Source organism: Bradysia coprophila, unplaced genomic scaffold (genome assembly GCF_014529535.1).
Source record: "Bradysia coprophila strain Holo2 unplaced genomic scaffold, BU_Bcop_v1 contig_151, whole genome shotgun sequence".
In the NCBI taxonomy this organism is placed as follows: domain Eukaryota; kingdom Metazoa; phylum Arthropoda; class Insecta; order Diptera; family Sciaridae; genus Bradysia; species Bradysia coprophila.
In genome coordinates this window covers 939,786-967,672 of record NW_023503423.1, presented here as the reverse complement: position 1 = coordinate 967,672, position 27,887 = coordinate 939,786, and the positions used below count along the sequence as shown (strand labels likewise).

Below are 27,887 nucleotides of genomic sequence, written 5' to 3'. Positions count from 1 at the left end.
AGAATAGTTATTTATGGCATCGAGTGCGAGGCCGCAGGCCGTGTGTGATAATACACATCGTGAGCCTAATCAAGTACTGAGATTCATCCAACGATCTATGCGACAGATGGATCTAAAGTTCGCAGTTTTCGAACATTATCATCTCGAGTTGCATAATAGGATATTTACGTCACAAGGACAGAAAAGTTGAAGAGTTTTCGCGTAAACGTGACTTTTCATTTTTCATCCGAGTTCAGCTCATTTGCAGGCTGAAAAACCCACCGAAAAAAATGCTTCATTGATTGAAATGGACGGTTTTCGGTGCAGAAACATGTGACATGATGGGGACAACTTTTGAGTTTCAGTTGTTGATCCAATGTTTTGAGACTTTATATATTGTAGGACTAACATCTTAGTAATGTCGAGAGTAATGTAACGATTAAATCTGGTACATCTGTTGGTCGAGGTATCGTCAAACTCTTTCAAAATCTCGATAAAAATATATTCAACAATTAAACTTAACGTAAAATCTACACAAATTTTGACCATCTTAATTCCATATCAAACGAAGAATCACTTCTGCAGATTTTCTGGTGCCGGCGATGCGGCTCTCAAATGACCATACTCTTGGGGTACTGGCGTCACATACTCTACTTCGCTATTCACATCAGTTGCACGTGACGCTGATGACGATGACTTTCCAAACGATCCGCCAATAAGTCGTAGCTTTTCAAATGCACGTACACTTGGTGCAACACCGTCGTGCTGGACATCTTCAACAAGTCTGTGATTATGTTCTCGGACTTCTACTTGTTGAACGGTATATAGCGGCTGAGTCAAAGCCACCCGACGACTTTTGGTTTGTTCGTCTACATAGTTAGCATATTGTGGTGCTGGTGTTACGGATACGACACGCGCCGGAACACTGTTGTTTGGGACTTTGTATTGTTGAGTTTTGGCACCATGGCCGAAGCCAACTTCTGTGACATCACCGTTGGCCGAATACAAGTCCAGTAATCGTTGCGAGTTTTCAATTTCCACCGGACTGCTAACTTTCTCCTGACTGTATTTTGCGGGTGCGTCACCATTGGGTCGAATTTGCACTTGCTTTTGATCAACATTAACATTTGGAACATATTCGTGGTAGAATTGTTGGGGATATTGATTTGCCTTCAACTGTGCAAGATCGCCACGTTGATTTTTATATTCCACTCGTAGTCGATCAATCCTTGAATCCTGACTGTATCCAGAAGTTGGTTGAGGTACTCTATAGTATTCTCGATCTCGATGGGAGTTAGATTTGCTTGTGGCATACTTGATGTCCTGACTTTGTTCGTTTATGGGTGTGATGTAGCCAGCGTCAGAGTCATAGTCATGTTGGTCATTCTCGTCGTATTCGTCACTGAGTTCATGTTGTGAGGATGGCGGATGTGGCTTCGAGGGTACACTTGGAATATCTTCACATGGGGGAAGATAACCGCTTCCTAATGGAGGAACATATCCCGGTGTTATCGCTGTGGACGGATATACGGGATTGTAATTGTACGTGTTCGGATGAGTTCTTGGTGGTTGTGCAACAACGGGAGTGTAGGGATACGCAGGTGATTGAGCAGGTTGTATGAGAACTGGATTGTAACCGTGACTGTAGCCATGGTTTGCATATTGTTGTTCCGGATAATATTGTGAATCGTCATCCGAATATTGGGGATATTGTGGATATTGTGGCGATGATTGTTGCTGATAAATGTGTTTGTTTACTATGGCCGAGCTGTGGGGTTTGTCGTGCTGCAACTCAAAAATTGCAGTTCCTGCAGGCTTTATGAAGACTTTCTCTTCGATATCGTAAAATTCTTTCCTGATACCAGGTCGTCGAATCTCATACTTGCTTGTTCTATAGACTGGCGCTGCTGGTACATTATATTCGACGTTTCCATAATTGTGATTGTCCCTGTTTGAATTTTCGTTGTCCTGACTTTCATTGTTGTAATCCTTAACGTTCGTGTCGCGATCGGGTTGAACCGAGCTTTCGACTGAGCCTTGAGCCAAGCCTTGGTCCGAGCTTCCGACTGAGCCTTGAGCCAAGCCTTGGTCCGAGCTTCCGACTGAGCCTTGAACCAAGCCTTGATCCGAGCTTTGAACTTGAACCTGATTTACGTTGTCGTCCTTCGTGTCATCACATCCTTCAGATTTTTCGCTCTTCTTCGACGACAAAAATGGAACTTGCAATTCCTTTGATATCAATAGCACGCCCCGGTCGTTTTGGTATTGAGGATTGTACTCCTGTTTCGCAGAGACGTAGCTGCGATCGGAAGCAATCTGGAATATTATCACAGTCAGTTAAGCTTGTCTTCAAAATCTGTTAAAAAATCTAAATTTTACCTGTCCTGATGGGTACGAGTTGTAACTGTTGCTTGATGATGATGATGTCGAATACCGAGCGCTGTTTTCTGGGGCTACTGTCGAGAAAGATCCAACGTATTGTGCCTTGTTTTCCGGTGCTATTGTCGAGTAAGAGCTAACGTATTGAGCTTTGGTATTTGGCGCTACGGTTGAGTAAGAACTAACATATTGAGCTTTGTTATCTGGAGCTACTGTCGAGTAAGAGCCAACATATTGCGCATTGTTTTCCGGTGCTACTGTCGAGTAAGATCCGACGTATTGAGCCTTGTTTCCCGGAGCTGCTGTCGAGTAAGAGCTAACGTATTGAGCTTTGTTATCTGGAGCTACTGTCGAGTAAGATCCAACGTATTGCGCCTTGTTTCCCGGAGCTACTGTCGAGTAAGAGCTAACGTATTGAGCTTTGGTATTTGGAGCTACGGTTGAGTAAGAACTAACGTATTGAGCTTTGTTATCTGGAACTGCTGTCGAGTAAGAGCCAACGTATTGCGCCTTGTTTTCTGGAGCTTGTGCTGAATAAGAGCTGACGTATTGTGCTTTGTTTTCCGGAGCTACGGTTGAGTAAGAGCCAACGTATTGCGCCTTGTTTTCTGGAGCTTGTGCTGAATAAGATCCGACGTGTTGCGCCTTGTTTTCCGGAGCTACTGTCGAGTAAGAGCTAACGTATTGAGCTTTGTTATCTGGAGCTGCTGTCGAGTAAGAGCCAACGTATTGCGCCTTGTTTCCCGGAGCTACTGTCGAGTAAGAGCTAACGTATTGAGCTTTGTTATCAGGAGCTGCTGTCGAGTAAGAGCCAACGTATTGCGCCTTGTTTTCCTGTGCTACTGTCGAGTAAGAACCAACGTATTGAGCTTTGTTATCTGGAGCTGCTGTCGAGTAAGAGCCAACGTATTGCGCCTTGTTTTCCGGTGCTACTGTCGAGTAAGAACTAACGTATTGAGCTTTGTTTTCTGGGGCTACTGTCGAGTAAGATCCAACGTATTGCGCCTTGTTTTCTGGAGCTTGTGCTGAATAAGAGCTGACGTATTGTGCTTTGTTTTCCGGAGCTACGGTTGAGTAAGAGCTAACGTATTGAGCTTTGTTATCTGGAGCTGCTGTCGAGTAAGAGCCAACGTATTGCGCCTTGTTTCCCGGAGCTACTGTCGAGTAAGAGCTAACGTATTGAGCTTTGTTATCAGGAGCTGCTGTCGAGTAAGAGCCAACGTATTGCGCCTTGTTTTCCTGTGCTACTGTCGAGTAAGAACCAACGTATTGAGCTTTGTTATCTCGAGCTGCTGTCGAGTAAGAGCCAACGTATTGCGCCTTGTTTTCCGGTGCTACTGTCGAGTAAGAACTAACGTATTGAGCTTTGTTTTCTGGGGCTACTGTCGAGTAAGATCCAACGTATTGCGCCTTGTTTCCTGGAGCTTGTGCTGAATAAGAGCTGACGTATTGTGCTTTGTTTTCCGGAGCTACGGTTGAGTAAGAGCCAACGTATTGCGCCTTGTTTTCTGGAGCTTGTGCTGAATAAGATCCGACGTATTGCGCCTTGTTTTCCGGAGCTACTGTCGAGTAAGAGCTAACGTATTGAGCTTTGTTATCTGGAGCTGCTGTCGAGTAAGAGCCAACGTATTGCGCCTTGTTTCCCGGAGCTACTGTCGAGTAAGAGCTAACGTATTGAGCTTTGTTATCAGGAGCTGCTGTCGAGTAAGAGCCAACGTATTGCGCCTTGTTTTCCTGTGCTACTGTCGAGTAAGAACCAACGTATTGAGCTTTGTTATCTGGAGCTGCTGTCGAGTAAGAGCCAACGTATTGCGCCTTGTTTTCCGGTGCTACTGTCGAGTAAGAACTAACGTATTGAGCTTTGTTTTCTGGGGCTACTGTCGAGTAAGATCCAACGTATTGCGCCTTGTTTTCTGGAGCTTGTGCTGAATAAGAGCTGACGTATTGTACTTTGTTTTCCGGAGCTACGGTTGAGTAAGAACTAACGTATTGAGCTTTGTTATCTGGAGCTGCTGTCGAGTAAGAGCCAACGTATTGCGCCTTGTTTTCCGGTGCTACTGTCGAGTAAGAACTAACGTATTGAGCTTTGTTTTCTGGGGCTACTGTCGAGTAAGATCCAACGTATTGCGCCTTGTTTTCTGGAGCTTGTGCTGAATAAGAGCTGACGTAGTGTACTTTGTTTTCCGGAGCTACGGTTGAGTAAGAACTAACGTATTGAGCTTTGCTATCTGGAGCTACTGTCGAGTAAGATCCGACGTATTGAGCCTTGTTTTCGGAAACCCCAGACGAATAACTCGAACCAAGATATTTGATTTCTGGTGCCGCCGTTGAGAAGAAACCAACATATTGACCCTTATTACCTATAGGTTTGGAATAATAAGAGTCAAATAGACAATTGAAATTTTCTTGTCGTCACATTGAGTCGTTACTGAAAAATGTTTTTGGGAAAATTTGGAAAACTTTCGAAAATATTGGAGCAAAATAGTCGCTGCCTTCAATAAATCGTACTTACTGGAGCTGACATATTGAGCGTTCCTTTCCGGAGCTACGGTTGAATACGATCCACTGTACTCATATCCGTGTGGAGCTTCATAATTCGATCGAACGGTAGGTTCTATTTTCACGCTCGGTCGATTCGAACCGATCGTTAGACTAACATCACTTGACACCAAATGAACGGAAAATCCAAATATGAACAGGCAATTGAATGCAATCATCTGAAACATTAAAACTCGTTACAAATTGCAAATCAATTTACACTTAATAAAAATGTCTAAAAACGTTCTAAAGTCTTACTACGGTTGCCGAACGACTCATTTGAAAATTCTATTCAAAAAGTTTTTTTTATTGCTGTTGCTTTTGAGCGAATAAAAAATCAGCATCCAACGTACTGGTATATATAATGAACGATCGTCAGATCAATTATGAAAAGAATTTAGTAATTAACATCCTATTTTGTCTCCATTTTACTTATGCACACCGGCTATTGATGTACGGTCAACTCACTCACCTTATAAATAAAAAAAATTATATTTTTCCAACTTTTGATTCGACTTTTTTTTTATTAATTGTTGTTGCTTCTTTATCGTATAAAAATTCGCAAATGATTCAGTTTTGTCAGAGATGCGATCTATTTTATAGACTTTTTTTGTCGTCGTGACCGACTTTTCTAAAATGCATTTTCAATGCAATTTTCTATGTTCATTGAAGATATTTGTCATTGGATGTCTTGTTAGAGAATTTTTTTTTATCGTTCAGTCCTCCTTAAGGAATATAGCAACAATGCAGGTCTCAATTGGTGTCATTAATTTTTGTTAACATTATGACGGGTGAGGTTAACCATTCAGTTCTATGTGCGTGCAGCCATGAAAATGTTTAGGAGTCCGATTAACTCTATCATAGCCAGGTGTTTTACCTTCGATCAATTAGTTTCATTAATCTAATTAAACAATATTTACCTTTCACGACGCGACGGTAAAATTATAGGTTTGTTCCAAGTAACTGTAAACACGAACAACGACAATTTCATCCATAGCAACGTCGCTTACGTGATATTTCATACAAATCGAGCAACGTCGCCTACGCGATTTGCACTGAGATATTATTGAGGTTATGGTTATATGGATGAAATTTGACAATTCATATGGCCTTGGAACAAACCTATCGAATTTTTTACGTCTCTTAATCTGAGTATTTTCAAGATTGCTACGAAAGCTATTTTGAACAAATATTTTGACTTATGATGGTACTCTCGAAAGTCATGGGTCTTACGGATGATAAACACTCTAAAATGTTTGTCACACAATGTTCACTACTATGATTGAAAATACATGGAACCAAAAACCTTAAATACAGAAAATGTTTGTCACACTTTGTTCATTCCTTGATAACTCGAGGAATTTTCAATGGATTTCCAAAAACTTTTTTTTGTTCGACGGGGAATTACATTCCTGAGGTTAAGTTCGAAGATGGATTATTACGGACGGGTGATCTCTGAGATATTCCCAAAAGAATTTTTGTCTTGTCGCTTGATAACACGATAACTCGAGTAATTTTCAATGGATTTCAAAAAACTATTTTTTGTTCGACGGGGAATTACATTCCTGAGGTTAAGTTCGAAGATGGGTTATAACGGACGGGTGATCTCTGAGATATTCCCAAAAGAATTTTTGTCTTGTCGCTTGATAACACGATAACTCGAGTAATTTTCAATGGATTTCAAAAAAACTATTTTTTGTTCGACGGGGAATTACATTCCTGAGGTTAAGTTCGAAGATGGATTATTACGGACGGGTGATCTCTGAGATATTCCCAAAAGAATTTTTGTCTTGTCGCTTGATAACACGATAACTCGAGTAATTTTCAATGGATTTCAAAAAACTATTTTTTGTTCGACGGGGAATTACATTCCAGAGGTTAAGTTCGAAGATGGATTATTACGGACGGGTGATCTCTGAGATATTCCCAAAAGAATTTTTGTCTTGTCGCTTGATAACACGATAACTCGAGTAATTTTCAATGGATTTCAAAAAACTATTTTTTGTTCGACGGGGAATTACATTCCTGAGGTTAAGTTCGAAGATGGGCTATAACGGACGGGTGATCTCTGAGATATTCCCAAAAGAATTTTTGTCTTGTCGCTTGATAACACGATAACTCGAGTAATTTTCAATGGATTTCAAAAAACTATTTTTTGTTCGACGGGGAATTACATTCCTGAGGTTAAGTTCGAAGATGGGCTATAACGGACGGGTGATCTCTGAGATATTCCCAAAAGAATTTTTGTCTTGTCGCTTGATAACACGATAACTCGAGTAATTTTCAATGGATTTCAAAAAACTATTTTTTGTTCGACGGGGAATTACATTCCTGAGGTTAAGTTCGAAGATGGGCTATAACGGACGGGTGATCTCTGAGATATTCCCAAAAGAATTTTTGTCTTGTCGCTTGATAACACGATAACTCGAGTAATTTTCAATGGATTTCAAAAAACTATTTTTTGTTCGACGGGGAATTACATTCCTGAGGTTAAGTTCGAAGATGGGTTATAACGGACGGGTGATCTCTGAGATATTCCCAAAAGAATTTTTGTCTTGTCGCTTGATAACACGATAACTCGAGTAATTTTCAATGGATTTCAAAAAACTATTTTTTGTTCGACGGGGAATTACATTCCTGAGGTTAAGTTCGAAGATGGGCTATAACGGACGGGTGATCTCTGAGATATTCCCAAAAGAATTTTTGTCTTGTCGCTTGATAACACGATAACTCGAGTAATTTTCAATGGATTTCAAAAAACTATTTTTTGTTCGACGGGGAATTACATTCCTGAGGTTAAGTTCGAAGATGGGCTATAACGGACGGGTGATCTCTGAGATATTCCCAAAAGAATTTTTGTCTTGTCGCTTGATAACACGATAACTCGAGTAATTTTCAATGGATTTCAAAAAACTATTTTTTGTTCGACGGGGAATTACATTCCTGAGGTTAAGTTCGAAGATGGGCTATAACGGACGGGTGATCTCTGAGATATTCCCAAAAGAATTTTTGTCTTGTCGCTTGATAACACGATAACTCGAGTAATTTTCAATGGATTTCAAAAAACTATTTTTTGTTCGACGGGGAATTACATTCCTGAGGTTAAGTTCGAAGATGGGTTATAACGGACGGGTGATCTCTGAGATATTCCCAAAAGAATTTTTGTCTTGTCGCTTGATAACACGATAACTCGAGTAATTTTCAATGGATTTCAAAAAACTATTTTTTGTTCGACGGGGAATTACATTCCTGAGGTTAAGTTCGAAGATGGGCTATAACGGACGGGTGATCTCTGAGATATTCCCAAAGGAATTTTTGTCTTGTCGCTTGATAACACGATAACTTAAGTAATCCTCAACGGATATCCAAAAAAAAACAGATTATCTGTCTAAATACTAGTCTCTTTATCATACGGAGAAATTTTCGACTTTCCAAGAAAATTTTGTTTGATAAGTACTGAAATAACTCGGGTTAAGTTCGTCAATGGAAAATACTGAAGTAATAATCTGTTATTTATTCCGAAAAGACTTTTATGTGTCATTTATTGTTGTCTATGCTAGAAAAAAAAATCAACGAGTGTGAACTTTGCGGCCACAGCGAAGCGAGGGCCGTAATCACACGAGTTTCATACTTTATTCATGATCAAATGAGGCTGAGTTTCAGTAGATTTAATTGCTAAAAAAAATCTCATAATTTAGAAAATTTAAACGAACGTGAGCTTTACAGCCAGAGCAAAGCGAGGCCTTCCATAATTTTTTTTTAATCGACTAGGACTGAAATTCATGAGGCTTAGGTTAGTAAATGGAAAGTATTGGAGTAACAATCTAGATTTATTTCGAAAAGATTTTTTTGAGTGATTTCGTGGTAGTTGTTTGTATACAAAAAATTGAACAAGTGTGGACTTTGCGGCCAGAGCGAAGCGAGATTTGCGAAATTTATGTCGGCTACTGGCTACAAATTATTGTTTTCTTTCGAGTTTTCGCTTAATTATGATCGTCTCATTCATTTCATTATATTTTTGAGTTGACAATGGAAAAGTTTCATTAAATTTCAATAATTTCACCAAATTTCCCTAAATTTCATTGAATTTCCCTAATTCATCCGAATTTTCACCGAACGTCAATTTTTGGCCTACACATTCTTAAAATCGATTTTTACCCGTGAAGTCATGATGGCACATTTTCGGCCAAATGGATAAAAATGTAGATCAATGCTGTCTTCTACATTTTTCTCCGTTTGGCCGAAAATGTGTCATCATGACTTCACGGGTAAAAATCGATTTTAGGAATGTGTAGGCCAAAAAGTTACATCTAAGAGCGTACAAGTGTTTAGCTTCGGACAAGAACCAAAATTGCGCGAAAAATAAGGCATCTTTAGGAACATAATTCTCAGGATTCAAAAGATGGAATACAACAAAAAGGGGACGAAAGGTTAAATTGAACCTTACTTAACAGAAATGTGTTTTCACACAGAATCCAAAACTAGCGCGAAGTCGAACATAATCACTGGTTTAGACTGTAGACAGTTCGAGGCGCAACACGTTGACTTTTATTGAAGATAGTAATCGGATGGTTACGGTCTGCGATATTGTTTCCGGCCTGCCATTTCGACCAGAAGGCCACGGGTAAGTATTTCGGATCGAAATGTGTTTTCACATCTATAAAATTACGTCATTTTCACGAATATTTTCCGTAACCGTGACCGTGACATATAACAAGAGCTGGCGTCTGTGCACTTACCCAGTAGAGTTTGAACGTTGAATCACTGACAGTGGGAGTTATCCACTTCAATCCCCCTTTTTACTCTCAAGTTCCTAATAAACGTGCATTGCGCATGTCCAAATCACGTTTATCGTGAACAGCGCTGGGCCGCTACTCAAGATATGTTTAACTTAAATTAACAACAATCACCGTCGCTCGACAAAGTGATCGGACTAGCTACAGGTTCATTTATATCAGCATTCACATTAAATTACTTCATTCCTCCTCACACTGTACATATTACCTTTTGATCTTGCCTTATCAACATCGTGTCATTCTTATTTCATTTTCATTTCGCTCATCATTATTTGTACGCTATGAACTGTGCCATTCAATTGTTATATGTTCGCCCCAAGCATAATACAATTGTAAACTTTAGTTGATCGACCATGTGTCGACTTTCACTTGTCATTCTGGCCTGATTCTTGTTTTTGATGGATATTACGCCATTCGTGGCTAAGAGCGTCGCAAAACCCAGTTTGGGATCCATCCAAATAACGGCAGAGTCGGAGACTCCAAACATCGCACTTCATAACCGAGGTCACCCAACTGGATGGATCACATCCTAGGTTGCAGTGGGGAGATGAACCGACTACTTACATTCAAAATGTAGTAGACAATAAAAAATGATTCCCGTAGTACCGTTCCAGACGCTGTTCTGGCAGTTGGACCATCAGAAAGAAGGAAAAAATTTGCGTTTTGGCACCCACTTTTGTTCTAAGACTTCTGTAAGCTTGCAGCAGAAAAGTACTGGCTTCAATTATATGTGGAACGATAGTGGGTGAGGCCAGCTACAACACCCCATACTCGGTTCTGCGGAACAACGAAGCTGCAGAGAAGGCGGACTCTCCGAACATTCACTATATTTCTAGTCATAACTCTCGTGGATCAACTAGCACCAAGCGGTGCATATACTCTACCTGTAGCACCAAGGCCGACAATCGTACAACATTACAACAATTTAAAATAATTTTTTTCTTGAGTTATTGCCGAAAAACTGTTTTCGGTACCCTCTGACATGTCGTCACTTTTGAGCGCTTTTCACAAAAAACAATTTTTTTTAAGAAAAAGTGAAAGACACGTGTTTCCTAGAATTGAAAGACGAATCCAACGAGCTATCACTCATTAAAATCGGAGACCGCTTGTTTCCCAATCACCTGAAGATTTGGTGATATCACTCCTAAATGGTAAGGTTATTTCCATAATTTCACCGAACTTCCCTAGTCGAGCTAAATTTCATTGAATTTGCCTAATTTGTCTAAAATTCTGAAAATTTCTGTAATTTCACCAAATCTCCCTAATTTCCCTAATTTCGCTAAATTTCATTCAATTTCCCTAATTTCGCTAAATTTCGCTAAACACAAATTCCTTTAAAGTTCACTAAATTTCGCTGGAGGTTTTAACCTTTTTCCTCCGATTTCCGGTATGCGATCTTAGCAAAATATTTTGAATGAATGAATTTATTGTCACCGCCAAAAAAACTGGCTGAATAAAATGTTTACAATATTTACAACTAAAGTTACAGCGCTATTAAATTGCTTCTTAAAAAATTCAAAATCAAAAATACAAAACTCATTGGCTTTTCAACGCTTTAAAAACTCACGAGCAACAATGCCCTCGGGCCACAATTCACTGTCAACTACAGAGTCAAATATGTCAGAATTCACAGTGACCTTAAATGATACAAAGCTAACGAAGTTCATATTTTCATAGGGCGAAACCAATATCTTGCATGACACATCTTCAGCCGACGTTATTACATTCTTCCGTAGCAAATAGCTGACAATTTGCAATTCGGTAGTAGACGGATCAAATTGGGATAAATAAGCAACCTTATGTGTCTCTGTTGCCGGCGTAAAGGTACGTTGAGACCGAATCGAATCATTTTGCGGTTGAATTGTTGAGTCTTTGACTTCAGCGGGCATCGGTTTTGCAATGGACGATTTAGTTACCACCTCGGCAAAAGAACTAGAATTAGACGTCGGGTTTTCGATATCCGGTGGTACCTTGAGAGTTTCTTTGACATCTGCGGAGTCATTGCGATGCTTGGGTTGAGCGACATCTGAACGATTTATTGAAGGCGTAATCGGTTGATTCGATCCATGTGCACCAGGTGATTTGACTATACAATTTTCGGGTTGCGTCTCCGGCTTGGATTGAGCGACATCCGGACGATTTATTACAGATGAAATCCGTTGATTCGATCCATTTGCACCAGGAGATTTGACCATACGATTTTCGGGTTGCGTTTTGTTTACTGATGGGGTCTTTGAATCATTGACGTTTCTAATGACAAGTTTGTCGTTCGGCGATCGGTTTACCAAAAATACTGAACTATTCTTCGGTTTTGGATTAGACAACGGATTTCGATTACGCTTACGTTTGGCAGCAATAAGCAAACGTTGGGCGTACGATGGCGATGAGGTTCGATTAACAGCGGTCGAATTGAAATTATTGAATCGATAAGATGAAACGTCGGACGAGCGTGTTTGAATGATGCAGTCATCACATAACCATTGAAGATTCGGCATTTCTCTATAGCACAACAGTGCAGTTTTACTGAAGTTGACACATTCGGCATGAAAAGATTGGCGACAAATCCCATCGCAAATAATTTTATTTGGATTGTCATTTTGGAAACAGCCGTCGCACACCATACAATTGTTCATTTTCTCGATTTGATGCCAATGCTTTGATATAATGTAAACAATGAGGCGTTGAATTACGATGATGATGAACGATGGCAATACACACACACCGTCATAATTTGTTCAGGAGCACTAAAGCAATGCAACTTTTGTTTTCGATGATATTTGACACTTAATTGATACGAAAACAATTAGAAAACATTAGAAACACTTTCTATCGAAATTTAAAAACGAAAAAACATCAACAAACGAGCGCAAAACAGTCGAATTAAAGCAAAAACTTGAGCATGAAAAAAACGTGTGTCAACTACATGACGTGTCAACTAGCCCCTCGCTAAATTTCGCTAAATTTCATTCAATTTCCCTAATTTCGCTAAATTTCGCTAAACACAAATTCCTTTAAAGTTCACTAAATTTCGCTGGAGGTTTTAACCTTTTTCCTCCGATTTCCGGTATGCGATCTTAGCAAAATATTTTATCATGTTTAAAGGTAGATCGTGTTCATTTGTTGCAAAATCTTTGAAGAGGAAGATTGATTATCATCAATGAAATTTTCGAAATAAATTCTGGGTAATAAATGGACTTGAAACTTGAGAAATTTCGCTAAGTTTCAACAGATTTCGCTAAGTTCTACCAGATTTCGCTAAGTTTCACTAGTTTCGCTAAATTTCACTAAATTCGAGAAAAAAAAGTTTTCAAATATTAGATCCATGTCCGCTATGGCCGTAGCCTCAACAAGAATTTAAATAAAATGAACACCAATTTCTGCTACAAGTTGAAGCTTTTATTGCATTCAGTTGGTATAATTTTACAAAATATAGCAAAACGACAAGAGAAGCGTACAGACATACCCGTAAACACAGCGACAGATACCAATCAGAGGAAAATTCGTAATATTTTTTTTTTGTTTAACGATTTCAGAGCGAATTAACTGGTATCACACACTGGGTCAACCGATGAACAGAATTCTCCGCGATACTGAAATACTGAAAGCCATACAAGCGTTAATTGAAGAGAAACGCTTCTCCGGTCGTATCGAAAAAAAAATATTATTTAGTGGTCTGTGTGATGTGCCTTACAAACTAACAAAAAAAAAGAGTTTTTATTAAAAGCTAGAAAAATCCTTTGAAATGTTGTAAAACGAAATAATTCACATTTCATTCACCGAGATTAATTTTAAATTTTTTAAATTTTCTTTCTCTCTCATTTCTCATTTCTTAAATAAACCGAACAGTAGATTTTCGCCTAGGGATGTGATGAATGTCGGCTTTGCTGAAACTAGTTAATTTGAATCTCCTTTTCGGTTTTGGGAAAATATTTTGTAAAAATTTCTCTAGCGCTTTACCTCATCGGCCCCATCGGCCGTTTCACCCGACGGACCGCGAATGTGTCGCGAACGACGTTTGTCATTGTCCGGAGTGCCACCGCCGGGAAATTTGCCCACTTTCGGCTGTTTAACTAAATCCAATGCCTCTTTCTTGCTACGCAATGCACAATCTTCCAGCGTTTCGGCCGCTTCGTACATTCCCTGTCGTCGATACAGTGCTCCCAGATTCTTCAGCGTTGTCGTCACCGTCGGCGAATCGACTTTGGCCGCTTTGTGCCAACCGCCGTATTCACCATACGGAGCACATTCACGATTTTTATCCTTATTCTCTTCGCGTTCCTCGGCCACCTGCCAAATTGGCTTGTTATCACCGTCTATCGTACCGAATTCGCGTTCGTGCGCGCGCGTCAACACTTGCTTGTACAAGACTTCAGCTTCTTTGTATTTGCCCTGCTTCAGGAAACAGCTGGCCAAATTGTTCTTTGTCTTTGCGACGTTCGGATCGTCCGGACCCAATTTTATCTCGTAGATTTCCAGTGCACGCTGATAATACAATTCGACCTCGTCGTACTTTGACTGATTTTGACACAAGAGAGCTAGATTGTTCAGTTGCTTTGCAACGTCTGGATGATCGCGGCCGAGAACCTGTTCACGAATTTCGAGCGCACGTTTGCATAGGGGTTCAGCGTCTTTGTATTTGCCACGTTTACCGAAACTGTAACGGAAATTTATTGGTTAGATTTCAGCAAGGACTACGGCAGGCTGAAGGACTGAAGAAAAGTCAAATAGAGACGCAACACCTTGGTGGAGCTACTGTTGGTTCTCAAACGATTGAGCCTGGTTTCGATTTAACTTCGTTTCAAGCCCACCGTTGACGGCGATTGACTTACAGAACAGCCAGATTGTTTAAAGTGGCGGCAACAGCAGGATGATTTTCGCCCAGTGTCTTTTCCCGTATAGCCAGTGCATCGTTTAGTAGATTTGCCGCTTCTTTGTATTTATTCTACGGAGGCAAAAGGTTCGTTAGTCTCGTTCCTTGTTTGAACGGATGTGCGTCGCATCTTCCTACCTGATCACGATAAACTAAAGCCAAAATGTTAAGCATTGTTGCAACGTCCGGATGATCGTGACCACTGGTTTTCTCTAAATCCTCCAGAGCCTGTTTGCAAAGGGGAACTGCGACCTCGTACCTAAACCAACGACACGAGATTACAATTTGCCGTTCGCAAAATATTCGCGCCTTCCATCACATCAATTTACCTTCCTTGCGATGCATACTGAATGACCAAATTGTGTAGGGTTCGCAAACGAGCAGGAATTTCATATCCAGCACTCGCCTGGTACGCTATTTGACTGGGCGGTGTCGGTGACGACAGCTGATTTCGATCTTCATGTTCTTCATCTGGGAACAATTCAACAACTGGATCCGATCGCGACTTATCGTTTGCCTCATCCTGTTCCTGATTATCATCATATTTCCGTACCGATGCCATGAATTCCAAATGCTTCTTTTCCTCTTCCAACTGTGCCACCATCTGTTCCGATGCCTGCAGTTTCTGTTGCGTGCTGGCCAGTTCGTCTCGCAGCCATGCATTTTCTTGACAGAGACGACGTACTTGCGTACGCAATTTTTGCTTCTCGGCCTCAACGTTCTGCAAATGGGAAGCCAGAGCCATCATCACTTGGGCTTCGCCCAGACCGAGCTCAATGCTTTCGATGTTTTTCTGCACGATGTCGGATCGTTCATTTTTGCCGGTTCCCAGGCCATTGATGAGAGACACATGCTCGACACGTAACGCTTCCAAGCCTTGTAACACCGTCTTTGTATTGCTGACGATTTCATCTTGCGTCATTTGAGTCATTTTGCCAATGTTTTCGATTTTTCTTCTGTAATTAGAGATAGGGAAAATTTAGTCGGGTTTGGCTCATTGGACCGTAAATTCGAGATATAATTCTACGATGAATTAGGGTAAGGATTCGGTTCAAGTAGGATTTGCCTTTCAATTTGCGACAGCGTTTCACTTATGAGGCTACGATTTCAGATACACCAGTCCTGAAAATTCAGATCACGTTGGCGTAGGTATCCGGACATTACGTCATAGAAGATAATTACAATAAGGTCATAGCCCTCCACCATTTTTTTAAGGTTATTGGTTGAGAGTCTGGGAAAATTCTGTGATATACATGGTGAGTAGCTAGTGTGCATTAGATTTAGAATTAATTGCTGGGTATCTAAGAATTGTTTATGCTTACGTCTCTACTTTACAGATAACTGAGAACATAATTTATTGTTGCCGAATTAGTACATTTTTGCTTTTTGATTACCAGTCCTGTTCCTAATGTCGTTCAAACTGAACGACACGTTTTTTAATTTTTCTCGAAATCCAAATTAGACAGCAACGATCTGTGGTACACAGTCACTAGGACCAAAAAGGTGTATTTTTGACCCAGGTTTTCCGATGATGGAGGAACCAAAACGTCACATTACAAACAAAAATTGGCATAAGTGGGACGGAAAAGTGTGAAGAAAAAGCGGAAAAAAGTTTTTGTTTTGGCTCTCTATCTAACTTGAACTGTACTGTAGAATTTCCAGTGGAGCTGAATGTGAAAGGTATTTTATTTGTATGTGAATTTCACTGACTTAATTAAAAGAAGCTAATCAACGTCCCTGTTTGCACCAATTGCATCATAAGAAAAAATCAAGATCCAGTGACACTTTGGTGGTAAATATTATCAAATTACTGAACTATTCATCGATATTCCCGTTCTGTCCAAATTTTCTAATTTATGTATTAGGGTCTCGGGGAATTGCCCTAATATTTCTCTAACTAGGGCCTAAAATCGACATTTTCCATGGTGAAGTGTTTTACCAATCTTACATTATTTAAGAGCTTTCGGCGTAAAAAGAAACGTAAAAGAAATACACACTGTAACTTAGAACAATTTTCATTGCCGCTGCTTAGAACATTTTTGATTTTTGTACCACCCTGTTGAATGTCGTTCAAAATTATCGAATCGTTTTTTAATTTTCTGAATGTTATAGTTTTCGGCAACAACGATTTTCTGTTATAGTAACTTTTAATTGTCTTCGCCAATTGCCTAAAATCGATGGTATTTTACGACAATTTTTATGGTAAAGTGGTACACCCGTGCATATTCGGTAATATTATTCCATCGATTCCAATGTCATCTTGGGTGAGAGAGTGAAAGAGAGAAACCTTAGACTTGGCAATACATTTTTAGAGTCTTGGATTGAGTGACTTTTTGTTTGTTTTTAAATCAGCTAAATTCACTGATGCGACTCAAATCAATTTTAATTAGACGCACTAAATGTTTGCCATACTTACATTCGATAATCGTTAATTACTTTCGACATAATGTTGATCAATACTGTTAGTTATTATACACGACTAATACACGTATCCATCCATACAAATTGAATTCAGTTTTTTTTTTTCAAATTTAATGAGCAAACAATTTTACGGTTAGAAAATAACATCGAATGCAATTTTTCATTTCGTATTTATATAGCACCGACTGAAGCAATTTTTGATTTCGTTTATTGTCGATAAAGCTCAATGGACGCGACGACGGGCAAAGAAATCGATTTTCCAAATTTTCACAGAAATTTACAAATTTCTGCTTTTTTACAATGTTCGATGCTTAATGCATGTAACATGAAAATGCATCACTGCTTTGATGGGATATCGTCGCAAAACGTTTTCACATTTACAGAATTTACAGAATTGATTCGATAGAATTAAATTTTATTGAAAAAGAAAATTAAAGAAAGGGCAGTCGACTTTTCCAGCGACTATATACAACCCAACAACAAATGTATCTGATGTTTACCAACTATTATTACAATCTGTGACGTCCACTGTGAATCAATGCGCAACCGCAAAAAAAGAAATGTATGATTCATCAAACGGTATGAAGAAATGGATAAAATAAAAGAGAGAGAGAAACATAATGCTTTCATCCGGTGCCGAAGAGTATAGGTTTTTTTACAGACCAAAAAGTGCTGAATGCACGGACTAATGTTGATCGGTTGGTATGTACATGCACAGGTATGATTTTAAAACGTTTTTGATTTTTTTTAAATAAACTTGCTCCTAAAACACCGCAATGATAGGGGACATTCAAAAAGGACGTCCGCGACTAGGGGGTGGGGGGGAGGTAGCTGAAAACCGGACAGATTCGGACAACGGGGGGGGGGGGGGGGGGGGGGGGGGGGGGGGTATTTACGAATTCGGACGTCCACTTTTCAATATATAACAAAATTGTCAAAAGTAACTTAGTAATGGCATGCGGTTAATCATATGACGATAACTTTTATAATTTTATTAACTTAGCCATAATCGTACACCCACCAGCGCCAGAGTTGCTAAAAGAATTCTATTTTTTTGGCATTAATGAACTCTACTCAATGTAGCAAAATCAAATTTCCTTCAAATTTTTATGCTTAACATCTACAATACCACTTAAGGTGATGTAAATTTTGAGCTGCTGAGAAAATAGGCTATGTGAATTTGACGTACATACACAATTTTAATAATATTGTTAATACCATTTTACAATAGCTGTTTTCAAGATGTCATAGGATGTAACTTCCAGTTTAGGCACAAATTAATAACACTATTTGTCGTAACGAAGCAATTTCATCATTTGTTTATAGAGGAAAAGGTTTTTTTTTCAAAATCCGAAGTTCAAAAAACTGTTTTCGTAACTCGAACTTTACGCACCACGTGTATTTCCAAAAACGCAAGTTTGCCGAAGTGCTAGTACTTAACTTTCGACTTCTATTAACGTTTCGCTAATTTTTGTAATATGTGAATCATTAAAAAAGGTGGAAAATTTCATTTTTCGGACGTCCACCGGGGGGGGGGGGGGTTGTATCGAAAAGTGGACACATTCGGACAGGGGGTGGGGGGGTGTCGAAAATATCGGAAAAACAGCGGACGTCCTTTTTGAATGTCCCCATAATTAAAAATTAAAAGTTCAGTTTTCGTGTAAAGTTTGTTGATCCGAGGCGGAGGCGAACAAAACCAAACATGTAAAATACTATAAAACCGTAACGAGCTATTAGAAAAAATATGAAAGAAAATTAGGTCTAACGCCTTATGCCATTCGGTGACATGGGCATTTTTAAGGCACGCGATGTGTATTGTCACACTCGGCATGATTAACTGTTGTGCAACAAGTTGCAAAATTTAGCGATCCCAAAAAGCTTTCTTTTTCTGAAAGCTCTTTCAAAGTATCGGTTCAGTTCAGACATGCCCTAGATTATGCTTTCATTATCAAAGTTTGTTGTTTTTATACGAAGTTTATGTCGAAAGTTTTTCTTTGTCAAATTTTACGCGAGAGGTGTAATTGATCCTGACCTTAACCGAATGGTAGAGTGCTATTATTGAGTGAATGCAAAAACTGGTGTAATATTACAGTGCTATTATTGAGTGAAACAGTATTCAGAGATCCATGGAAATAAAATGCCAGAACTTTAAGCCATTAATTTACTTCAAATCATTAAATATACAAAAGTTCTTCACTTAAAAAATGCTTAGAATGCTTTTGTTGGTGGTTGAGGAGTAATTCTTCTCACCCAATATGCTAATGCCACATTAATGAACGTTATGACAACAGCTCATGTGGACTCTCAATCAATGTGATATCGTGACGATTTCATTTATAATTTTGTAAATAACGATACGGAAACAAAGCAAATGAAAGGGATTAGACAACTAAGAGCATTGAAATGATTGCCAAATAAAATAAAAAAAAAAAAATTGATTTTTATTTCAGTGTCATAATGTTAGGTAAAACTACAGTTTTTTTGCACATAACACCTCACAGTTAGTATACAACCAATTTCATAATAATAAAAGAAAGGAAAGAGTTTTTTTTTTGTATTCGTGTAACACATTACACTACACAAACACCCATCATCAGGAGTAATCGGCGATAGAACATTCACCGTTGAAACGATGTTGCATAGAATCGTTCGGGCGATAGCGCACTATCGGCCTTTCTTCTCAAATGAACCATTTCACTTTAACAAATTAGCTTACCTTCAAAATAAGATGCAAATATTATACGAAATATTGAAGGATTATTCCCGAGTATTGGTTTGACAGCACATCAATATGGCGCTATTCTATTATTCATTTGAACACCGTATTTTATTCGCACTAATCGTATATCATCAACAATTATTTGAGTCACTTAACACCTACCCGAAATCGGTTAAGTAGTCGAATTCGATAAATTTGGTTTTAATTACTGTCGATTCCACTTTCTTGGGACATTTATTTGATGTGGGTTTATGGGTATGACAACCATCAAGGCAAAAAAGAAAAAGTAACATACTGAGCTGTGAGCTGCTTTTTATACAACTTCTATATTTTCGCGTATTGAGCCGTTCAGTTGTGTCTTCAGTCTTCATCGCCTTCACCGTCTTTTCGTTAACACAAAATTGTAATGGTCTGTTCCAAGGCCATACGAATTGCCAAATTACTGTCGAATTTCATCCATAGAGACATAACCCAATCAATGTTTGTATGAAAACCCATCTCTGTGGATGAAATCGTGTTCGTTCGGCCAGTTAAAATTCGTGTTTACAGTTACTTGGAACAGACCTGTAGACACTACCGAATCATAGACTCGAGTTTCCGTTTGGACTTTGGTTTCATTTTTAAAGCAAATTGTTATGAGTCGTTTTCACTTTATCCGCGAACTGCCATTTTCATAGAGCCTCTATTCAAAGGTATGTTCTAATGGTGTCGGGGAATCTCGCACACGCGATCATAGTATGCGTCCTTTTACGACATGTAACGAAAAGTCATGACTGTGCGAGATTCACCACTTAGAGGTGAATCTCGCACACCATGAATTTGTGTGGTGTGCGAGATTACCCTACCCCGTTCTAATGTTGGCCCGGAGGCATAAAACTCTGAGCACGCTCGGCCAATTGGCCATACCTTGTCTCTAGTTTCATTGCAACTGTTCACATAATTTTTATGTCTTTGATGTTAGTCCTTTCTAACTAGTTTGATGCGTCAAAAGAATCTACATTTTTCACCCCCTACTTGACTCTCATTTTAATTAAAATCACCTGCACCTCTACAGTTTTCTAGTGAGATTCAAGACCATTTATAAGCGGTCAGCGCAAAAAGGTTACAACTTTGAACGAAAAAAGTATTGTTTAAAGGTTCTGACGGATTTCAACATTTTTTATCTGTCAAAAACTGTCCATAACACAAGTTGTTTTCAAAATTTTCCATACAAAATGCAAACAAACGATAGCTATTAGGGGCCGTTTTTGTCAGATAAAAAATGATGGACTTTTGTCTGGTATAGAGCCTTTGACACTGTTCGCGAAAAATGCTTAAAAATGACCACAGGCGAAAAGAATGAGAAATGTTGACATAAGATGTTTGAGCCATCTGTCAAATATTTTTCATGCTTGTTGTAAACGTTCAGACATTTTTTCATGCATTCTGCATTGCCTCACACTGCACTCAATGTGTAGCTGACATCCAGTACTACCATCCCAGACTCTCATTTTGTTTGGTTTAGGCGTTGGTGGTACCACAAACACCAAATTTCAAACTCAAAATCAGATGTATTTTGTTCAGCCAGTGTCTGGAGTGTTATGATGAAAGAGAAGAAGATATTTTGACAAATACCCAAAGGCAAGTTAAAAAAAACTGGTCTTCTGTCCTCTCGCTCTCAACGTACCATGTTGAAAGAGAAGCAAATACTTTGACAAGTACCCCAAGGCAAGTTAATAACTGGTCTTCGGTTTGCTCGTTTTGATCATAACAGTCTCTAGCCTTGATGCAAAAAAAATCTTTGTAATCGTCTAAACCAAAATTTTATTCGATATGCGGCTCAATTCGCTTCACAAAAGTGAACGTATACTTACTTTCGAGCAGAGCGTGTTTGTTCGTTTTTGTTCATTCACGTTCATTGTGCAATTGTAGTGGTAAAAGCGATGACTAACCGGTGATTCAATCATTCATTGTTTGCTCATTGTGTGTGTCAATATTGAAATCTGCTTCTCATTTTCGTTGTAACCAAACAATTTTCGATTTTTATTCAAATGGCCGATCCAAGACTGCGCCAGATTACAATTAAAACTGGAGTTGTCAAACGATTAGCAAAAGAAAAAATTTCGTACGAAAAGGAGGCGACACAACAACGGAAACGTATCGATCGGTTAAAAACAGAAGGTGCCGATGATCATGTTTTGAGAAAGGAGGAGGAATGCTATCAGGAATCGTTGATGATGGTGCCGGATTGTCAACGAAGGTAAATGAAATATGTAGTTGATTTGCTTAATTCATGCTCGGCGATTTATCGGTGCGTGTCCCTTTGTATTATTGTATGCGTCTTCTCCGTTTCATTCGCTGGGATTTACTGAAAATCGGTTTTCAGGGAGCTCGTAGTTTTATCTTTGGTAGCATTTCCCCGGTGTATCACAGCCTATTTAATTGAGCGATATTTTCGTCGCATTGGCGCATGTAATTCAGGTGCACTTCGTGAGATTGTTTTAACGAAGTGATAGAACAAAGTAATTGCTTCATCCTCTTATCCTTCATTTTACAACCTTCAAAAGTGAAGCTTGAAAGCTCGGCAATCTGTTCGCATATATCGCATGTAATACGTACGATCAATCGAAAGTTGAACCGATTTGGTCCATAAAAATTTATAACAGCGAATAGCTCGATTAATTGAGGCCGATTTAGGCTAATTTTAATTTTCAATTATTTTCGATAATTTGCGCGGAAAAGTACTGACACGGATTTTCCATCTTCGATTAATTTAAGCGCGAAAATAGCTCGCGAAAATTTTGTATGGAACTGCGGTACCGGTACGAGCTTTTTTCTCTCAAATTCTCTCTCTATTTTCTCTCAACTCAACCGACTTTTCATTTCATTTCTCGACAAGTCTTAGTGGTAAATTCTTGAAGGGTTTTACTTTCGTTCGGTAAATTTCTCTCAATGTAAATGTCGCTTACGACAAATTTAATCACAGTCAAACTTGAACGAACGGATAATTTCATCCACTTTCGAGCTATGTCCTTTGTGGAGGGGGATCATTTTAATCGAAAAAAATGTTACCGAATGAAATCTGTGTAGAATTATAATAGTGCCGAAAAGTTCTGGTTCTGGTATGGTTCTGGTTAAATTTATTAGTCGATTTCTGGTTTCGGTTCTGGTAAATGATAATTGAGTTACGGTTACGGTGGATGGCTTATTTTAAATGAATTAAATTTTCTTAGGTATTTCTTGCACAGTCTTTTCATGTTAAAAGTTACGACGAGAATCAAAATAAGAAATCTCAATAATTGCCGGTGATCCGCACCGATTTTTAGCTTTAATACTTTGCCAGTATAATCAATCAAGTATCGAGTATTTATCGATTCGATTGAATCAGTTTCGTGTGATTCTTGTGAGTACTTTCGTGATTTATAATGACGGTTCAAGATTCTAATTTGTTTTGTCTTTATTGTCTCGTTCAGATAATATACGACAGTGTTTATTATTGTTTTGAGGGATTCTTTTGAAAAACAGCCTACCGAAATCGGGCGTGTTTTCCAGTGGACTTTTTTATATGTGCCTAGAAAGGACTTCGACCCTAGAACCCAAGACCACTTTCAAAAAAATTCTTCGAAGCTTTTGTGACTGGTGAAAGGTGATCAAAAACCGAAAACTTGCACTTTTCTTAAAAAAATTTCTCCGGGTACACGAGCCGTACGGGGTTGTGTGGGGTGTCATTAGAAAGATAATCACATGTCCTATTGAGCCGAATAAAGACTCATTGGTTTTAAAATTAATCCACACAGAAATATGTGCAGTTGAAGTTTTCAACCGAAAACTTGCACTTTTCTTACCAATATTTCTCCAGTTACACGAGCCGTACATGGTGAAGTGGGGTATCATTTGAAAGGTAATTTTATGTGCTTTTGGGCCAAATCCCAGATCGTTCATACAAAATCGTCATCCTCGTCGCTCATTTCGACGGTCTCACCATCACCGGCTATGTCGTGTTCTGGTACTGATTGGCCAGCATAGTCTGATTATTTTCCCAGATCGTTCGTACAAAATCGTCGTCCTCGTCACTCATTTCAACGGATGTCGGACACCGAACAACGTGTGAATCCATTGTTGCCGGTATTGCTGGCTTGAAAAAATCGATGGAAGAAAAAACGTCTGTGACTAACAAACAAACTCGATCTACAGTTGATGACAGTACATACTTCACTTCGACTATTTTGTGTGCTAAATAATTACAGCCATACAGCCATTACACATAAAGGCGGAATATTTTTTTACTTTACTAGTGAGGTAATATGGCCATTCCCTCACTAGTGAAGACCCTTTCCCTCGCTCGTAAAGTAAAACGCCATACTTTATACGTGAAATAATTTGATATCTCGTATCACGATGAGTAAAAGTACCTCGGGCTGAAGCCCTCGGATACTTTTACTCATCTGGATACGAGATATCAAATTACTTCACTGGTATAGTAATGTACTATTAAAGTCCGGAGAAATTCTACATAAAATTTATCATTTTTCTCATAAATTTAGTGATTTTATTTTGCAAATATAAACATCGAAACGTTTGCTGAGATAGTATATTACTATACAAGGGAAGGAACTTGATATTTCGTATCCAGATGAGTACTTTTACTTTTAGCCCGAGGTACTTTTACTCATCGTGATACGAAATATCAAATTCCTCCCCGAGTGTAGTATAACGTTTTCCTTTACGAAGGAGGGAATAGTACATTACTATACCAGTGAAGTAATTTGATATCTCGTATCCAGATCGTGATCGTGATACGATATATCAAATTATTTCACGTGTAAAGTGTGACGTTTTACTTTACGAGCTAGGAAAAAGGTTTTCACTAGTGAGAGAATAGCCACATTACCTCACTAGTAAAGCAAAGACTTTTCCCTAGGGGCGGAAAGTCCATTTTCCCTCCCTAGTAAAGGAATAGTACATTACTATACCAGTGAACTAATTTGATATCTCGTATCCAGATGAGTAAAAGTATCCGAGGGCTTCAGCCCGAGGTACTTTTACTCATCGTGATACGAGATATCAAATTATTTCACGTGGCGTTTTACATTACGAGCGAGGGAAAGGGTCTTCACTAGTGAGTGAAAGGCCACATTACCTCACTAGTAAAGTAAAATAGTATTTTCACTTAAAACAACAGGTCCAATCCGAAGAAGATTCCCCGAATCATTTGATAAATAAGGATCAAGAAGAACACCGTATTAGTATAAATATTTCCTGGTTACTTTCAATTGTTCGGTTTATAAAACAGAAAAAACAGAGAAAAACGAGAAAAAACAACAAAAAAACAGAAAAATAAACGGAAACACAGACAACCAAATTGTTTTCTTTTGTTTAAAAACAAAAAGAGAACAGAAAAAAACAGAACAAAACAAAAGATAAACAAAAAAAAAACAGAAAAACAAAATTTAAAACAAAAAAAACAGAAAAAAACAAGAAAAAAATTATTTTAAAAAAAACAAGGTCCGAACTAAATTTACGTTTATCCACCCCTCGACAAAACCTGTGAAAGCATTTTTTTAAATTCCCGAATTCTTATAATTATTATTACGCTATTCAATAAGAACCTACAAGCAATTCATCATTTCCATTAACAGTTCTACATAGAAGAACCATAAACAGTTCTCCATTGAAGAACCATCAACATTTCTCCATAGAAGAACCATATCTCCGTAACAGAACCGTAACCATTTCGACAATAAAAAATTCGATAACAATAATTTCTATAACATTCATTTGTCTCATATAAACGAGGGGGATGATTTTAATCGAAAAAAATGTTACCGAATGAAATCTGTGTAGAATTATAATAGTGCCGAAAAGTTCTGGTTCTGGTATGGTTCTGGTTAAATTTATTAGTCGATTTCTGGTTTCGGTTCTGGTAAATGATAATTGAGTTACGGTTACGGTGGATGGCTTATTTTAAATGAATTAAATTTTCTTAGGTATTTCTTGCACAGTCTTTTCATGTTAAAAGTTACGACGAGAATCAAAATAAGAAATCTCAATAATTGCCGGTGATCCGCACCGATTTTTAGCTTTAATACTTTGCCAGTATAATCAATCAAGTATCGAGTATTTATCGATTCGATTGAATCAGTTTCGTGTGATTCTTGTGAGTACTTTCGTGATTTATAATGACGGTTCAAGATTCTAATTTGTTTTGTCTTTATTGTCTCGTTCAGAGAATATACGACAGTGTTTATTATTGTTTTGAGGGATTCTTTTGGAAAACAGCCTACCGAAAACGGGCGTGTTTTCCAGTGAACTTTTTTATATGTGCCTAGAAAGGACTTCGACCCTAGAACCCAAGACCACTTTCAAAAAAATTCTTCGAAGCTTTTGTGACTGGTGAAAGATGATCAAAAACCGAAAACTTGCACTTTTCTTACCAAAATTTCTCCGGGTACACGAGCCGTACAGGGTTGTGTGGGGTGTCATTAGAAAGATAATCACATGTCCTATTGAGCCGAATAAAGACTCATTGGTTTTAAAATTAATCCACACAGAAATATGTGCAGTTGAAGTTTTCAACCGAAAACTTGCACTTTTCTTACCAATATTTCTCCAGTTACACGAGCCGTACATGGTGAAGTGGGGTATCATTTGAAAGGTAATTTTATGTGCTTTTGGGCCAAATCCCAGATCGTTCGTACAAAATCGTCATCCTCGTCGCTCATTTCGACGGTCTCACCATCACCGGCTATGTCGTGTTCTGGTACTGATTGGCCAGCATAGTCTCGATTATTTTCCCAGATCGTTCGTACAAAATCGTCGTCCTCGTCACTCATTTCAACGGATGTCGGACACCGAACAACGTGTGAATCCATTGTTGCCGGTATTGCTGGCTTGAAAAAATCGATGGAAGAAAAAACGTATGTGACTAACAAACAAACTCGATCTACAGTTGATGACAGTACATACTTCACTTCGACTATTTTGTGTGCTAAATAATTACAGCCATACAGCCATTACACATAAAGGCGGAATATTTTTTTACTTTACTAGTGAGGTAATATGGCCATTCCCTCACTAGTGAAGACCCTTTCCCTCGCTCGTAAAGTAAAACGCCATACTTTATACGTGAAATAATTTGATATCTCGTATCACGATGAGTAAAAGTACCTCGGGCTGAAGCCCTCGGATACTTTTACTCATCTGGATACGAGATATCAAATTACTTCAGTGGTATAGTAATGTACTATTAAAGTCCGGAGAAATTCTACATAAAATTTATCATTTTTCTCATAAATTTAGTGATTTTATTTTGCAAATATAAACATCGAAACGTTTGCTGAGATAGTATATTACTATACAAGGGAAGGAACTTGATATTTCGTATCCAGATGAGTACTTTTACTTTTAGCCCGAGGTACTTTTACTCATCGTGATACGAAATATCAAATTCCTCCCCGAGTGTAGTATAACGTTTTCCTTTACGAAGGAGGGAATAGTACATTACTATACCAGTGAAGTAATTTGATATCTCGTATCCAGATCGTGATCGTGATACGATATATCAAATTATTTCACGTGTAAAGTGTGACGTTTTACTTTACGAGCTAGGAAAAAGGTTTTCACTAGTGAAAGAATAGCCACATTACCTCACTAGTAAAGCAAAGACTTTTCCCTAGGGGCGGAAAGTCCATTTTCCCTCCCTAGTAAAGGAATAGTACATTACTATACCAGTGAACTAATTTGATATCTCGTATCCAGATGAGTAAAAGTATCCGAGGGCTTCAGCCCGAGGTACTTTTACTCATCATGATACGAGATATCAAATTATTTCACGTGGCGTTTTACATTACGAGCGAGGGAAAGGGTCTTCACTAGTGAGTGAAAGGCCACATTACCTCACTAGTAAAGTAAAATAGTATTTTCACTTAAAACAACAGGTCCAATCCGAAGAAGATTCCCCGAATCATTTGATAAATAAGGATCAAGAAGAACACCGTATTAGTATAAATATTTCCTGGTTACTTTCAATTGTTCGGTCTATAAAACAGAAAAAACAGAGAAAAACGAGAAAAAACAACAAAAAAACAGAAAAATAAACGGAAACACAGACAACCAAATTGTTTTCTTTTGTTTAAAAACAAAAAGAGAACAGAAAAAAACAGAACAAAACAAAAGATAAACAAAAAAACAGAAAAACAAAATTTAA

At 38.5% G+C, this 27,887-nt stretch overlaps 4 protein-coding genes and 1 long non-coding RNA gene across 13 annotated transcripts in view; 1 reads left to right on the top strand and 4 right to left on the bottom strand.

Moving 5' to 3' along the window:
• Positions 1-450: 450 nt before the first annotated feature.
• On the bottom strand, positions 451-5,442 carry LOC119074316 (nucleoporin NUP152). 3 transcript variants are annotated; one of them, XM_037180372.1, is made up of 6 exons: positions 5,369-5,383; positions 5,155-5,248; positions 4,871-5,075; positions 2,359-4,718; positions 2,088-2,295; positions 451-2,051 (listed from the first exon to the last, which is right to left on the bottom strand). In XM_037180372.1, exons 2-6 carry the CDS (start codon positions 5,173-5,175, stop codon positions 553-555), a joined length of 4,293 nt encoding a protein of 1,430 aa, XP_037036267.1. In that variant the 5' UTR covers positions 5,176-5,248; positions 5,369-5,383; the 3' UTR covers positions 451-552. The 3 variants fall into 3 exon arrangements, with proteins under 3 accessions (XP_037036267.1, XP_037036265.1, XP_037036266.1); XM_037180370.1 differs by having other exon boundaries at positions 451-2,295; XM_037180371.1 differs by lacking the exon at positions 5,155-5,248 and having other exon boundaries at positions 451-2,295; positions 5,369-5,442.
• A 4,149-nt stretch (positions 5,443-9,591) lies between these two features.
• On the bottom strand, positions 9,592-20,758 carry LOC119074315. The gene is made up of 3 exons (XR_005087180.1): positions 20,749-20,758; positions 12,514-12,518; positions 9,592-9,623 (listed from the first exon to the last, which is right to left on the bottom strand). It is a non-coding gene; the product is annotated as an uncharacterized LOC119074315 (long non-coding RNA).
• LOC119074313 (kinesin light chain) lies at positions 13,067-19,991 on the bottom strand. 6 transcript variants are annotated; one of them, XM_037180369.1, is made up of 6 exons: positions 19,700-19,991; positions 14,892-15,518; positions 14,701-14,821; positions 14,522-14,634; positions 13,650-14,346; positions 13,067-13,576 (listed from the first exon to the last, which is right to left on the bottom strand). In XM_037180369.1, the coding sequence occupies exons 2-6, from the start codon at positions 15,491-15,493 to the stop codon at positions 13,550-13,552; spliced, it is 1,560 nt and encodes a 519-aa protein (XP_037036264.1). In that variant the 5' UTR covers positions 15,494-15,518; positions 19,700-19,991; the 3' UTR covers positions 13,067-13,549. The 6 variants fall into 6 exon arrangements, with proteins under 6 accessions (XP_037036264.1, XP_037036262.1, XP_037036263.1 ...); XM_037180367.1 differs by having other exon boundaries at positions 13,067-13,571; XM_037180368.1 differs by having other exon boundaries at positions 13,067-13,582; positions 19,700-19,990.
• An 874-nt stretch (positions 20,759-21,632) lies between the features above and the next one.
• Positions 21,633-27,887, top strand: part of LOC119074310 (tubulin-specific chaperone A-like) — a 7,994-nt gene continuing 1,739 nt past the window's right edge. Inside the window, exon 1 of one of the 2 annotated variants that reach the window (XM_037180358.1) lies at positions 21,633-21,941. In XM_037180358.1, coding sequence (XP_037036253.1) covers positions 21,733-21,941 — 209 coding nt within the window. In that variant the 5' untranslated portion in view covers positions 21,633-21,732. The remainder of the gene's footprint in view (positions 21,942-27,887) is intronic. The other variant, XM_037180357.1, reaches the window with a different exon arrangement.
• The window catches only part of LOC119074311 (tropomyosin-2), a 23,465-nt gene continuing 23,445 nt past the window's right edge, over positions 27,868-27,887 (bottom strand). The window contains exon 6 of the mRNA XM_037180362.1: positions 27,868-27,883. The gene's annotated coding sequence lies outside the window, so the exon portion shown is untranslated. The remainder of the gene's footprint in view (positions 27,884-27,887) is intronic.

Excerpts from the sequence above, each read along its gene's own strand:
- LOC119074316 (XM_037180370.1), bottom strand. The coding sequence starts at position 5,175 with ATGAGTCGTTCGGCAACCGTA. Across the intron at positions 5,076-5,154 it reads TGAGTCGTTCGGCAACCGTA|ATGATTGCATTCAATTGCCT; the intron begins GTAAGACTTTAG and ends TTAATGTTTCAG. Across the intron at positions 4,719-4,870 it reads CGCTCAATATGTCAGCTCCA|GTAATAAGGGTCAATATGTT; the intron begins GTAAGTACGATT and ends CCAAACCTATAG.
- LOC119074313 (XM_037180363.1), bottom strand. The coding sequence starts at position 17,007 with ATGTCGAAAGTAATTAACGATTATCGAAT. Across the intron at positions 14,635-14,700 it reads CTTTAGTTTATCGTGATCAG|AATAAATACAAAGAAGCGGC; the intron begins GTAGGAAGATGC and ends TTGCCTCCGTAG. Across the intron at positions 13,572-13,649 it reads CGGCCGATGGGGCCGATGAG|CCGACATTCATCACATCCCT; the intron begins GTAAAGCGCTAG and ends GTTTCAGCAAAG.